The 16,566-nt window shown below is 23.2% G+C and overlaps 2 protein-coding genes across 2 annotated transcripts; both read right to left on the minus strand.

Moving 5' to 3' along the window:
- Window positions 1-252: 252 nt before the first annotated feature.
- Window positions 253-2,073, minus strand: CPR3 (cuticular protein 3). Its single transcript, XM_003698068.4, has 2 exons — window positions 2,029-2,073; window positions 253-1,300 (listed from the first exon to the last, which is right to left on the minus strand). Exons 1-2 carry the CDS (start codon window positions 2,038-2,040, stop codon window positions 344-346), a joined length of 969 nt encoding a protein of 322 aa, XP_003698116.2. The 5' UTR covers window positions 2,041-2,073; the 3' UTR covers window positions 253-343.
- A 6,536-nt stretch (window positions 2,074-8,609) lies between these two features.
- CPR4 (cuticular protein 4) lies at window positions 8,610-13,656 on the minus strand. The gene is made up of 3 exons (XM_003698069.4): window positions 13,622-13,656; window positions 10,636-10,869; window positions 8,610-9,402 (listed from the first exon to the last, which is right to left on the minus strand). Exons 2-3 carry the CDS (start codon window positions 10,645-10,647, stop codon window positions 9,037-9,039), a joined length of 378 nt encoding a protein of 125 aa, XP_003698117.1. The 5' UTR covers window positions 10,648-10,869; window positions 13,622-13,656; the 3' UTR covers window positions 8,610-9,036.
- Between the last annotated feature and the right edge of the window lie 2,910 nt (window positions 13,657-16,566).

Raw genomic sequence — 16,566 nt, forward strand, 5'->3', positions numbered from 1 at the left:
TTCGTTCAATAAATTCATGCAATGAATTGAAAAAATTTAGTAGTTTGAGTCACAATTCCTCCAAAATATTATAAATTAAGAAGAAAATATTTAATTTTAAATTTTTATAAAATTATATATTTCATACACATATCGTAACTAATTTAGTTAATATAATATAATTTATATAAATATAAAAATGTTTCAAATGTCGAATAATTGCATAACGAATAAGAATTTTAGGGAGTTGATTCATAATAATATTAGATATAATTCATTATAAAGATATATTTATTACAACTTGATCAATTAAGCGGGCATGATTTAATAACAAAACAATTTTAACAAAAATTTCTTAAAAATTTTACAAAAGGGCGGTAGCGGGTGCATAAGTGAGACCTCCAATAGGAGCTGCGTAAGCTAAGGGTGATGAGTAAGCAGCTGTGTACGCATAGGCATTAGGATAAGAGGCGAAAGTGGTAACAGTTTTGGTTGTTGGCAAATTGACTAATCTCGCTGCTTGTGGAGCTTTTGCTGGCAATTGTACCGGAGTGGCAAGAGCTTTCACTGGTATAACAGCCTGTTTTTGCTGTTGTGATTGTTGTCGTTGCAATGGTTGTTGTCTTTGGTGTTCCTGTTGTTGTTGTCCCTGTTCTTGTTGTATCCTCTGCTGTTGCTGAATTTGCTGTTGAAATCTCAATCTGGATTGTTGTTGAAGCTGTTGCAATTGTTGCAATTGTTTCTGTTGCTGTTCTTGTTGTTGCCTTTCAAGCTCCTTCAATTGTTGCAATTGTTGCTCTTGTTGTTGTCGAAGCTGCTCGTCACGAGCGGTTGGACCATTGGATGTAATCAGAGGACCGGATCTAGCTTCAACTACTTCAACGTCGGAATCCGGACCGCTGGCTGGAATGGCTGGCGCTGGTGCAGGTGCTGCAGGCAGAACAGGTGCAGCTGCCGCGGCAGGCGCGATGGCTGGTGCATATGGTACCAATGGGGCGGCAATGGCTGCTACAGCGGTTGCTGGTTCTCGGCTTACCACTGCGTTAAAGCCATTTATCGGATCCGCTGTATACTCGACTATCCGTCGAGTACCGTCTGCCTCAATCAAGCTGTAACTACCCTGTACTAAGTCACCATTTCTAGTTTCATATTGAGCTTTAGAGTCCCCGGTTACGGCATCTTGGACATCATACGCGAAACTGTATTGAGGTGCCGCATCTAATTCCTCGAGTTTTGCTGCTATTACAGGTGCTGGCACTGCCGGTATCGCCGGTACCACCGCCCCCTTTGAAAAGACTGCCACGCTTAAGAATATGATGAGCTGTAGATATATAGAAAAAAAAATTTCAGAAAATAATTATTTAATTCGACAAAAAACGAAATTCTGTAAAATTTTTGAAATGATATATGTATTTTCTATATATTTCTTTTATATTTAAAATCAATTTTAATTATTCTAAAAATTTTTTCGTTTCTTTTTGTCCGAATCTCTATGTATCTGTATGTAATATCGATAATAATAGTATGAAAAATTTTTTATGATAAAAGAATTATATTATTATTATGTAATTTTATCAAAAGTCAATTAATAAATAATACATTGATATCTAGTGACACATACTAACTTGATGCATAATTTGTTGTTGTTGATCAATAAACTAATTAATATTTAATAATCTAATAGATATATATTAGATAATAATATATAGTTCGATAATATATAGTAGATGAAACTATAATATTTATAAAATTTTTGAATATTTCAAAAAAATATATTGAAATTTTCGATTTTGATAATTATAATTGTCCTGAAAACAATCAAAGAACAATAATAAAAATAAAAATTAATAACAGATATTGCAGCAAAGAGAAAGGAAAAATACAATATATTTTAAATATAAACAAATTATTATAAGAATATATTATAAGAAAAGAAAGAAAAATAATAGATTATATAATATATAATATAATAACTTAACTGATAAAACTAATTAAAATAATCTTTATGTTAGGTCGATGTTTATCGATTTCTAGTAAAGGACTTCTTACCTTTCCAGCCATGTTTGTTTGCAAGAAGATCGCCAGAAGACTGATGCCTTGGGGTAAAATTCGTCGTACTTTTATACGCCTGATGACTGTCGTTGTTTTTGTGTCATCCGCCAACAATAATCGAGCTATTCCTTGCACCCAAACTCACGTCGAAACACCTGTCTTACACACGCATACAGCGTCCCCACTTAATCTCTCCTTCTTTTATTTAGCCTACCTATTACTCTCTTTCTTTTGCCATTCGATGACCTCCTCATAAATGTTACGATATATGTACATACATACAACCACGAACCGATGAGTATGCACGCTTATGTTTCTTCATATTGTCGCAGTGAATACACGCGACCTGTATGCCAATATGTCGAAGATACGAAGCCTCGAGGTCATACAACGAAACTGCGAACGCAAACTGTGAACTCTACTCTAACCCTCCCTTGTGATGAAAGGTGCGTACTTCCAAAAGTTTACAATATTGCGCGATTGTTATCGATTAGCATTTATGTCGCGACTGCGACATATTGAACTAAGGCTAGCAAGCCAAAAGGGTTTCTTAATACGGAGATACTGTATTTGAATAAATGTTTTAAAAATTTTTATAATACAACTATATTAGAACAATTATCAAACAAATTCATTAATAATAAATTGGTAAACAAAATTATTATTATTATTATTGTTGTTGTTGTTGTTGTTGTTGTTATTGTTATTATTGTTGTTGTTGTTGTTGTTGTTGTTGTTGTTATAATATGAAAAGGATATCAAGTAATTTATTCTTAAATTATATGTATATTATTGAAATTAGCAAATTAATTAAATTAATATTATAGCACGTTTAATTAACTATTTTTTCATTAAAATTTTTCGTTTCTTCACGCAAACATAACATAATTTTTTTTCTGTATCACTTAAATTTTTATAAAAAATTAAATTATTACTTTTAATTACTTAATAGTTTTTTAATCCTTTATTTTAAAAATAAATCAAGTGATTTTATATTTTGTGCATTTAAAAAAATTATAAAAAAATATATTTCTGTTTTAATAAATATTCTATTTTTGAATAACAATAGTAAACTATTAATGATTTATAAAATATAGGATTTAAATAATACAATTACAATTTTTTTTTTCTGTAGTAATGACTACCAATAATTTTCAGAAAAATTTAACATTTTTTTATAAAATTTTATAAAATTTTTCGGTTAAATTATATTATATTTATTAATGAAACTTTAACAACAATTGCTTATAAAACAATTTAATATTTTATAAACGAAATATATACAATAAGCATATATATACAGTATAATTATCATCTTTTAAAATTATATTTTAATAATGTAATAAAATTTCAGTTAATAAATTTCGAAATCTATTATAATATTTTGGAATTATATCTAATAATTAATAGAAATATCTAAAATATCTAATAATTAATAGAAAATAAAAAAAATTAAAAGTTAAAATAAAATAATATTAATAATAATTCAAATGTATTTAATTACATAGTTTTTTTATATACTAATATTGAAATAAATAAATAAATAAATAAATATAATATATTGAGATAAAATATCGAATATTTTCTTGAATAAGTATGATATAGAAATTGTACAAGATATGTATATATTTACTTACAAAATGTTAATATATTTATGAAATATCTTTGAAAGAATAATTATAGATTAAAACAAATACAAAAATTGGTATAATATAAATATACATTTACTTATACTTGTTTATTAAATAACAAACAATTCAAGCTTATATTAAATAAAATGAAACAAAGACAAAGTGAGCTATGAAATAGAATCGTCCTTTATGTTCTCTATATATATAGAAAATAAATATACATATAAATGCTTTTAAATTTTTTAGAAATTTTTGAAATTTTGTTTTTTCCCAAATTAAATAATTATTTTTTAAAAATATCATATATTTTTATTTATACATATATTTTTACTTACTCTAAAATGATAAAAAAATTCATATAACAAAGAAATATATAAAATTTAATTCAATAACAATATCATAATATTTATTTTTATTAACTAAATTATTAACTATTTTTATTTTTATTAAACTATTTCTTTATTAAACTTTTTTATTTTTATAAAACAAGATAATAAAAAAATATGTAACATTTGTGTACTTAAATGAATCTAAATTTTAATTAGTAAATAAATTTTTTTTTATATAAATAAAAATATTTCTTTAATAATCTATATAAAATGAATTCTAAATAGTGTTAAAAATATTAAGAAAATAGGAAAACATTATAACATTATATAATTATTAATAAAAAATATATTTATATTAATTTTAGATATATCATACGTAAAAATAATAATATAATTTTATCTTTATATCACTATATTTAACATAATATATTTATATTTAAGTTAATTATTTTCAATTTAATTAGATGTCTTTAACTTTTTTTTTTAGTATAATACAATTATATAAAAAAAAAGATTTTTATTTGATTATTTTCATTTGTTTATTAAAATGTATTTGAAATTCTAGCATTTGAATATGTATACAAAACTAACATTCAAAAATGTTGTCTTATATTTTTCCATGTAATATAACATCTATATATATATATAGAATATATAATATTTCTATATTTAAAAAATGCAGACTAGTGATGCGCATATAATCTTTCTTTTTTTAATATTTTCATATTTATTCACATACTTTTATTTTTAAAAATTCAATAATTTTAACAATTCAAATTTTTTTGTTAACATAGAAAAATTAATTTAATCCTTTATGTAATAATTAAATTTCTAATATAATAATAAAATGGTTTTAAACATTGCTTTTCAAATAATAAACAAAATTATATTTTGTAAAATTAATATTGAATATTTATTGAAAAAGCATTCATGTATAAATGAAGTATTAATATTTAAAAATTTTTTTATTATAAAATATATTAAAGAGGTACAATTTAGAGAAAAAAAAAAATTAGTATACAAAAAGGTTAAGATTTATTTATAGTTTATATATAAATTTTAAGCAATATAATCTTAATCTTAGATGGAACAAAATGAGATTAGAGCATAAAGATGATGTAATGACAGTTTCACTCTATCTTACTTCGTTTAATATAAAGTTTATAAATTTATTTAATAATTAAGTCTTAATTAACATTTTTATATATCAATTTTTATATTTATTTTGCCTTTCAAATAACTTTCAAAAAAGTTTCATAAACACATCAATATATATATCCTTTATATATTTTAATTATTAACGATTTATAAAATTCAAATCTTTCAAATTACTAATAAAATCATTTATAAATGAAAATAATACAAAATTAAAAATTAAAATATATTGTAATTATTGTGTTAGTAATGCACTAATAATATATTATACTAATTTTCTTTAAATATTGTCAATTGAATTTTTAAAATTTGATGATTGCTACATTTTAAGTGAAAATGAAGTGTGAACGTGAGTATCATTTATATATTGATACGTTGAAGAAAGTCATTCGAGGTTATTCGATGAAATTACGACAGATAGTGATTTTTATGTATTTATTGTATTTTTTTTTCTTATTCAATATTCATAGTTTTTTGATTAACAAGATTATTTATATCATAATTTATTAATTATTAATTTCATTAATTATTATTAATTATTATTCTAATATTTAAAATTTTTTGCATTAAAAAAGAACATAAATACACGCAATAACTTTTTTTAAAATTGAAAATTAAATTATATAAAAAAATAAACATTAGAAAAATAAACATTAATGCATAATATCATGTATATTATTAAAATGTAACATTATGTAATGCGTGTTTTATATATATATATACACATGTTAATATAAAATAAAAGTAAATATATAGAATATATAGAAAAATATCTTATATTGTTCGTATATTTATTCTTAGTATGTAATATATATAATATTTTAAAATAGTTAAAAATGAATAATAATGAAAAACAATGAATTTCTAATTTTTGAAAAAGTTTTATTTAAATTTGTATAAAAAAACTATTTGTGTAAAACAATGAGTAATCTATAATTTGTCGAATTTTCATTCACGATAAATTGGAAAAGAATTATGGAAATGACTATTTTTTTTTATAGTCAATTTATATTTTATTGTTAGATCTGCATTTATTATATACTACATATATATATATATATATATATATATAACAAATTTCAATTACACGTTTAAAATATATTTTTAATATGTATTTTTTGCTATATATAGAAAAAAATGTAAATTAGAATAAGAGATTGAAATACAAGATAGCAAAATCTGTATTCTAATAAATGTAGTAATAAATGTAATATTCTAATAAATTATTTTTTGTATGTATTTTATGTACATATAATTTACAAAATGAGAAAATAATTTTACATTTTTAATATTTATATTTTATAAAAATTTAAAAATAAATTTTTTATAAAAATATTATGTGAATTATTTTATTTTAAAATAAATAAATTAAAATAAATATTTATAAATCATTATAATTCAAAAAAATATAAAAAAATTTAATTTAATTTTAATTTAATATAATTTTATAATAAATTTTATAAAAATTAAAAAACTTTTTCAATGATATCAAATGTAATAAATAAGCATTGTATTGAATTAATATTAACATATATTTATAATAAATTCTTAAAACATATTTTAAAATTTTTTTTGAATTCATATTTTGAATTATTTTTTTTTAGAATATATTAACAATAAATATGTTAAAATGATGAATGATGATAATTCTACAAATAATAAATCATTAAAAATATATCTCCATTGTATGTTGAAAGATATTTGTAAATAAATATTTCAATTCTAAAATGGAAATAAATTAAAATATCAATCAATAAAAAAATATTAATTTTTAAAAAATATATAACATTAAAAAATTATATATTTAAATCTAATCACAATTATAAAAAAAATATGTTAAAATACAAATTATTTTAATATTTAAAATTTTTTTATTGTAATTACAATATCAAATAATTATAATTTTTTATAAAATTTTATTAAAAAATATTAAAAATTTACATAAAATATATTTTGAATAATAAATTTAAATGATTATATGTAATTTTTTTATATTGATTTTTAATCAATATCTTAAAAAATAGAATTTTTAGTGTCGAATTACATATTCTTTTATAGTTATAATCAATGTTTAATATTTTCCAATAATAAATAAAAATTATTATAGTAATAAAAATTTCATATATACATAATATCATATATTATATCATATATAATAATTATTTATAAATCATCATTAAGAAATGAAAACAAATTATTTTTTTTTATCTCTTGTTTCAACTTTCAATGGAGATTTTTAGTTTTTTTCATTTATTTATAACAAATATTATAAAATTATATCACATTCTGAAATACAATCGTTTTTTTAACTATAGTAATTTAATATAATAACGTAATACATAGTTATATCAAATATAATAATTAAGAAAATAATATTGGTCAATATGTACGTAGTTTTGTAATCTTTAATACATTTCTTTTTATAAATTTTAATATATGAATATTAATCTGAATATGAATCTGCAAATTTTCTCTTTTCCAGAATCCATAATTTTTGAAAAAATTAAAATGACGGAATTAAGATTTGGAAGTGTTCCATATTTTTATAGGAATAGTTATTCACTTTTTTTATACGAAATGATTCTATGATGAATTTTCTTTAACAAAATGATATAAATAATAATTAAATTATCAACATCTAAATATTTAAATCATAATCAAAATTAATTGAAAGTATCTATCTTATTTTTCAATTTATTTTTATTTATTTCAATAATTAAAAGTTTTAAAAAAAAAATCTAATCATCATGTGATTAGAAGAGCAATTCTTCTGCTAAGAAAAAGAAATAACAATAACTATAACATTATATTTATTTTCAATATAGAAACGAAATAGTTTTCTAAAAACGCGTAGCAATCATACTCAATGATAATTCAATGATAATCGCCGACTTTCATATTATAATATGCAGTAGTAGAAGTGCTTGAATATTATCATCACATATTTACATATAATAAAATATGATAAAACAAATGAAAAAACATCAATAAAATAAAAAAAAATCGTAGATCAACTTTTTGGAACTCATTATAAAAAAGAAACTTTGAATGAGCTTAAAACAAATATTGAAAAAATTCTTTAAAGTCTAGAAATGTTTGAATTTGTAAAATTTTAAAAGAAAAAAACAACTTTAATTTTTCATTCTATTTCACAACAAAAAATGACTTTTTTAAAAAAATAAAAATAGGATTTTTATGCTTTAAAATAAATCCACGTACGGTATTATATGATTTCTTTCTATAAAACTAGTTCAAACTTTTCGAATAATTTTTAAGTCGAAATTTGATCATCGTTTAGTTTTCTGACATAATGATTATTAATATATTAAAATATATCTGTTATGATATTTAAAAATATTTCTTTATATATTATATATTATTAAATAAAGTCTAAAACATATAAAAAAATCTAAAAAATGTATAAGTATAACTGAAATGAAGGGAATAATAATAATTACAAATATCTAATAAAAAAACTTTATTATAAACGCATCATTAAAAAATAATTGCAGTATGTACAGTATGATATGACTAGTTACATAACAAATAGTGTAAAAAGATAAATTTCTTTTTTCAAGCAAATGATATTCTATTAAACATCGAGCAATACATAACTTAAATGACTTTAAAAAAATAATTTATAAATCTTTTCTAATCTTTTTTGTAGAACATTATTGTATTATTACAAATACAATCAAATATTTTATGCCGTGCAATATGAAAATAAAATGCAAAAATCAATGAAAGCTAAAACTCTGTTTTATGATATTAACAAATTTCCTATATTGTTAAAATAATTCTTCTTTTGCTCCTGAAACAGCGAACAATTATAAATTTTATATAATATTGTTTATAAACAATAAACAATCAATAACAATTGCTAAAAATCTCTAAGGATGAAAAGCTACTGGAGCAATCTTTACGGAAGGTTTAATAATAGCCAACGGTTCCCTATGAACAACCGCATTGAATCCATTCACAGGATCCGCTGTATATTCGACAATCCTTCTAGTACCATCAGCTTCAATAAAACTATAACTACCGCTCACTATATCGCCATTTCTGGTTTCTTGCTGGGATTTCGAGTCACCTGTTAAACTATCTTGAACATCGTAAGCATAAGTGTACTGTGGATGAGGATCATAATTAAATTCTGGATTCACGGATGCGAGTTTGGCCACTGGCACGGCTGGTAGAGGAACTGCAGATCCTTTGCATATTGCAATCACACCAATCGCCAACACAATAATTATTCGCTGAAAAATAATAGAGAAATGTTAAAAATATAAAATTTAAAAATGACAATTATGTATTTGACATTTGAAAATTTAACATTCTACTGTGTAATTAATAATATCTTTTATATGATATTTTTAATAAAAATATTTTTCTTATAAATTATATATATAATTTACAAAATATTACATATATACATATACATATATATATATATATAAATATTATATATATGTATAATACTTAAATATATTTATAAAATAAATCATAATTTTATTTATTATATATGTATATATATATTATATTATATATTATATATTATAATACTAATTTTATAGATATATTAAATATTATTTTCGAGTAAATTAATTTTATGAAACTTTGTATGAAGATTTGTATCATATATATATATATATATATATATATATATATATGTATGAATTTTTAATATTATTTTTATATATATACAATAGTATATATATTAGTACATATATATATATATATAATGTAGTATATTAAATATAATTTTAAATAAATATTAATAACAATAATTATAATCATATTAGAATATTTAAAATTTTTAGAAAAATATATGTTTCAAATTGACGTTCAAATTAACAATCGTATTGATAATATTCAATAATTTTTAGCAAAGAAATTAGAGAATTTTTTCTCAAGAAAATATAGAACGATATATAATATAGAAAAAATTATAATATATACTTTAATTGAAAACATATAATCTCTATGCAATATATAATATATTTGTTATTATTTTTATTTAAAAAATTTTGTTATTTTCTTGAAATTTCTTTAATTTAATAAATAATAAATTAAAAAAAATAATGATAAGCATATTTGCATCAATAATTTCATTTTTTAAGAAATTTTATAATTCTTTAAGTAGGAAAAAAAAGAAAACAGAAATCATCATATTTATCTAATCTATTTCTAGATTAGATAAATAATAATAATTAATAATGAATTTTTTAAACATTGATAAAAAAACATCTCTCTATATAAATTTTTTATAAAATTTTAATTATTTTGAATTAATCGATATTCTTTTAAATAATTTCCAAATTTTAAAAATATATATATAAAAAATAATAAAAAAATTAAAAGTATTATTATATTCATTTATTTTTTATATAGTGTATTTAAAAACAATTAGTGTTTTTAAATAGTAAAAAACAAAAAATTTAGTGAAATCTAATTAACAAAATTAATCAACTATTATGTTTTTCTCTCACCTTAATAGCCATGTTTTGTATTTTGTATAATCCTATGAGTGAATGAAAGTCAAGAAGAAACTAACTTCGATTTAAAGTGACAAACGTATTTATAGGTAGTACTGGGTTGTCATTCGTGAGTGTATGTGAGTCGATGCTCTTCACAGCTCTCGATGCATTGCAAACAGCTTGGAAGGTATGTACGTGATATGTTTCCGACAGCAAAAGTTTCGCTCTCATTTTATTTTCTAACAGCTGCAGATTGAACATTTTTATATATTTGAGCAAATTTCGAATTTTATTATTGATTCCGTTCTTTTAAATATTAAATACATACGCATACGTATATTTCTATATTTGAAAACAAATGTAGAAATTTGTTAAAAATTAATAATTCATATATTATTTTATTATTTCGATATATATTTTTTAACGAAAAATATTAAAATTCTTTTATATAACATACATATATATATATAGTAATTCTTTGTAACAATATATGATCTTAAATATTAATGATATTAATAAATATATCTTTCACAAAACAATATTTATTACGATTATATATATTCATTTTTTTATTCTCTATTCGATATTCATAAAATTTTAAATAATTGATGCAAATAATACGTTAATATCCTTGACATTAAATAAATTAAAATACAATAGCACAGTATATTTTATATTATAAAAGATAAAATAGAAAAAAACATTAAATATATTAATTATTGTTTAAAATATAAAAATTTAGAGAAAACTGGAAGAATTCGGACAATAATTTTTCCTCTTTTTAAAACTATTGTGCTTTCACTGTTGCATAATTCCATATGGTTTTAGTCACAGTCGTAAGTATAACGTTTCCGTCATGTAAGTACGTGATACAAAGAATACTAAACACTCCGTTTGATGAAAATGATCCGCTTTGGAATACTCATATTTTGTTTTTCAATTTCTCTAATTTTTCGTTCGTTATTTTATTAAATGCTGGAACTATCTACTATACGGATGAAAAGCATCCACCATACATCTGATCTTTTTAAAATATAATATTTTACAATTTTAAAATAATTAAAAAAATAACTACTTAACATTATACGATCTTAATTTACGTCAATATTATTATTTGTAAAGAAAAAAAGAATAAAAATAAAATAAATATAATTTTTTTGTTTTTTATGCCTTTTTACACAACTATAAGAAAGAATTTAACTCGTAGATGCTTATTTTGATGAAATTTATGTGATGAGATATTATTTTTAAAAAAATAAACAAGTATTTTTTTTTTATTAGTTATCATATACGTTGAAAAGATGAAAATAGATCCTAAAGTGTAAAAATAATTTGTAAAAAAATAAATTGTAAAAATATATATTTGAAATATCAGAGGAAAGAAAATTTTTCCTGAATTATATATCTTTGAGTAAATTTGATTAATCAATTCATGCAAAATATTTGAAAATAGTTATTTGAAAAATATAAAAAATTTGAATTTTTTGTTAATCAATATCTTTATGAAATAAATATTGTATAATTTATGAAATAAATTTTAATGTCAATGTATTAATACAATTTAATATAGCTAAAACTACATAAAAAATATAAAAAATTAGTATACAATATACAATTATACAAAATATTATACAAATAATAATTATACAAAATAAATATAAAAACTATATACAATATAAAACAACGTATAAAAAAATCATGGAAAAAATTAAAATTATTTACTAATTTTATAAATACTATTGAATTAAATTTAATTTATTATAATTTTAAAAATTTTAATTAATTATACGATAAAAAATAATTATAAAGATGTTCATATTTTAGATTTCGAATTTTCAATAGGCTCCATATATTATATGATTGCAAATTATATAATTTTTCAAACATTTTCACTAAATTAATAACAAAATTTTTCGAATAGTTAGTTTGTATTCAATTAATACAAATTGTAATAGTCGAAATCGAAAATAGTTTTTTTATTAAAAAATTAAAGTTATTTTAATTTTTATTAAAAATTTTTAAATTAAAGTTATTTTAATTTTTTTCAATGAAATTGTATATTTTTTATAAAAATTAATGCAATTTTATATTTGTTTTAAAAAAATATTCGAATCTTAAATTAAAAATTAATCAATTCAGAAATCATTTTGTTGCGAATTATACATAGAAATTAGAAATATTCATTATTGATTCAGAAAATATAGTTGTTAATAAATTACTAATATCACTTTACAATACTAATATTATTAATGAATATATATAATAATATATATAACAAAATATCCAGAAAATAGTAAAAATATATAATAAATATACGTAGAGTCATATTTTATTAAATGTATATATGTTACAATTTAAACAGAAAAAGAATATAATTTATTTAAAATATCACTTGTTTTAAAAAGAGAATAAAATGGTAGAAGAAATTAATACATAGGAAGATTTAATATATTTTTTATATTTCCCATATTAAAGAATTATAAAAATTGTATGCTATAATATTATAAAGTGTTTTATGTAAATCACATCACAAATTTATTAAATTAAATTATTTTAAAACTATTTTATTAAAGAAAATACATTTTTATGAAAAATATAAATTTTTATATTTTTATATATTTTATTATTTATATAAGATTTTTATCATTGTGTATCACTGATTTTTATTAAAATATCATTAATTTTATGTGAAAATATATTCAATATTACATATAGATGTCAACTCTCATTGTTTTTAGTTTATTTTAGTTAAATATTAGATTATTGTTTTAAAATTTCATGTTTAGAGAAGTATTACATATGTTAAAGCCGCAAGCGTGAACGACTTTGAATATTGCACAAATGCCTAAACTGGTATTATTGTTCGAACTATACTTACTACCGTAGGAACTATATAATCGTTTATTTAATGAGTTCTGAATGAATGATACTTTAACTCTTTTGTTAATTGTGTGATTCTAACTATGTTTTGATAAACTGTATCATCGCTGAAATCTACCTGTCTGTCTTCTATATCTACTCTAACTCGACTGCCCAAACCGCGAGTCTTGGTTTTTCCTCCAATCCTTGCATTTCGTGAAAATGCACACAAAGAGGGGTTAGAAGAATCAATCATTGCAAGGACGGTTTCGAAGGATAGCCCTCGCGATGTCGCGTCGCAGTGCGCGAGGATCAGGACCTTTGCTCTAGCTTCCACAGTAATCCATCATACGGCGTGCAAACGCCTACGCCTCCCTGTCATCCTGATAAGATGAAGCATCTTAGTTCACTTCTTCTTGATTGTTGCTTGGATCCGATGAGGATCCGTTGTCGTGTTTATTTATTATTGGCAGAATACATAGCTTCGTTGTTGACCGTTTGATGATGCCATTGGTAATTTTTACAGTGGCCACGCGCGGAATACCATCTGTGGTGAAGCTGTATAACTCTACCCATACACTATTGTAGAGGTGGAAAGTTTTCTTCTTGTATTATCACTAAGTCGTTTTCTCTTATAGTGCACATCGACTTGTGCCATTTATTTTTTTGCTGCAACTGTTGTAAATATTTCTTATATACTCCAGCGCTGTCAAAAGTGCTGAAATATCTGCTGAATTAGTTGATATCGGCCGAGGCGGTTAACTTTGATCTGGTATCGCGATGAATGCATCGTCGATCAGGAAATGACTTGGAGTCAAAAGATTCAGGTCATCTGGATTGGATGACAAAGCAGTGATAGGTCAGGAGTTTAAGCAAGACTTTATTTATACTAGCAAAGTGTATAACTTTTCGAACATCATTTTCTGCTTACCAATGACACGTCGCAGATAATATTTGGTGAGCTTTACCCCACTCTGCCATAATCCACTAAAATATAGCGCGTATGAAGGATTCAGGCACCATTCTATATTATATCTTTCTAATGTATCTGATACATTGTGCTGCTTTCAAAAGCATGCTTAATTCGTAAAGCTCATTTTGCACATCTTTAAAATTTGTGCCGTTGTCTGAAACTATTCTGTACAATCCTCTGCGAGTTATAAACAAAAATGCATAAATATGACTTCACTATAGTCTTATTACGGGTCCTCTCATGTGTTGGAAATGGACCTGTGTAATCAGGTAGAAAACGGCCTGGTCGGCGTTACTTCAACCGCAGATAGCTAATCCATAGAATTACGCATTCTAAAGATCATGGCTTTGCCCTAAAACATTTTATATATTTCCGTATGATATTTTTTATTTTTTTACCGAGGATTGGCAAGTTATGGATCAATGTTACAATGACGCTACTGTTTGTTGATATATTGCATGTAACAATCTAGTGTGTTCGTTCCTTACTACGATTTCTGTAAATGGCTTAGGGGACAATACTACAGGATGTTTTTTCTGGAAGTGGATCTTTGCTGAATTTTAGTGGCTTGCCTAAAGTTTTTAGACATAATAACTCGGCTGCTCTCTGGAAAAGGTTTGGCGCATCGAATTCTACTATCTCTCGTAGTACTTGCGTAGTTAAAAATAATGCAGACGCAATATCATATGTGATAATTCATACGTGCTATCTGGGGCATTCCGATTCGATCTTTCTTTTATTTTTTTTAATAATTATTATCCGAAAGTTTAGCAAGCTGTTTATATAAATTACTGTTTCTAGCTAAGTTATATTTGACGCATTTCGGAATCTGTCATGTTATGCCACGTGAAAATGCTACCGAACATCCAGCCGAGTTGGGTCTTTCGCCAGAATAATCGAGAACCTGCCCCGATAAGCATATCTATTTTTGTACATTCCTTGAATTGAGGATCTACTGATATCCATGAAGACTGATCTGATAAAGGCTGATGATCTTTTTTTCGTTAGCAAGAGATTTGGTAATTCTATCGTAATTTTGTTATGGCCAGGCAAGAAATGTTGGCACTAAAATCGTTATATCCGAAAGAGATTATTGACTGTTTTTCCTGATACCGAGTTAACTGAGCCTCCGATGCTCGAAATATTTAATTTCATATGTTTATATTTTATCCCCAACCTTTTACATAATTCCTGGGTGATAAAATTGCATTGAATCTAGTAGAACTCGGTATTTCTATTTTTTATCTCGGCTGTTCTTCACGAAAACGACCGGTGTTGACAATATCGCATATTCCTTAGAAGGAATAGATTGCAACATTTGTGACGCAGGATATGACTAATGGGGTATCCTTTGCTAAACTATTCTTTTGTGGCTCAGGACTTTCCATCGAAGAGGCCTTTCAAAGCTCTTCCTGAATATTTGTGCCGATGTAATAACGTGTGATGCTTGCGTCCGCACGTCTTACAAACTTGACGCGTACACGTCTTCACGCGATGTTCCGATTGTAAACAATTGAAACAAAGTTGCTGTACGATTTTTATTTTTTCGTATATACTCAACTCTTTAAATCTTTTACGTTGTAATAAAGAGTTGTTGGACAAACTGGACACGCGGAGGAAGCACTACGTTGCTCGTTCTGGTTGACGCATCGGAGGACTCATTCGACGTTGCTAATTATATATTAAACATTGCTGTTGATTATTCGTTAGAATATCACGTTGCTGTTAATTATCCGGAAATAAATCTCTAAATATGTAGCTCGTGTTTCTAGGAATTGATAGAAATCTTTGAACGTAGGATTGCGCTTCAAAGCTAACGCTCGTTCTCGCCATTCGCCTAACATTATTGAATCTAATTTCCTCATCAAAATCACTAAAATCATGGTATTCCGCCAAGATATCTCATCTAATTTCTCCAGTGCGCGAAGATGATTTTTTGCGTCATCAATGAATTCTCTTATAGCGATGGAAGATTTGTTTTTGATGGCTGGCAATTCTAGAAATGCACCCGCATAGTAAACCGAAAGATTCGCGATTTTTTCATAATGGTTTTGTAAACTCTCCCAAGCTACCTTGTAATTTGCTTCGGATACGCCCAAGAATTGGATCGT

This window comes from Apis florea, unplaced genomic scaffold (assembly GCF_048593485.1).
Source record: "Apis florea isolate Af1SG1 unplaced genomic scaffold, ASM4859348v1 contig_3391_pilon, whole genome shotgun sequence".
NCBI lineage: Eukaryota > Metazoa > Arthropoda > Insecta > Hymenoptera > Apidae > Apis > Apis florea.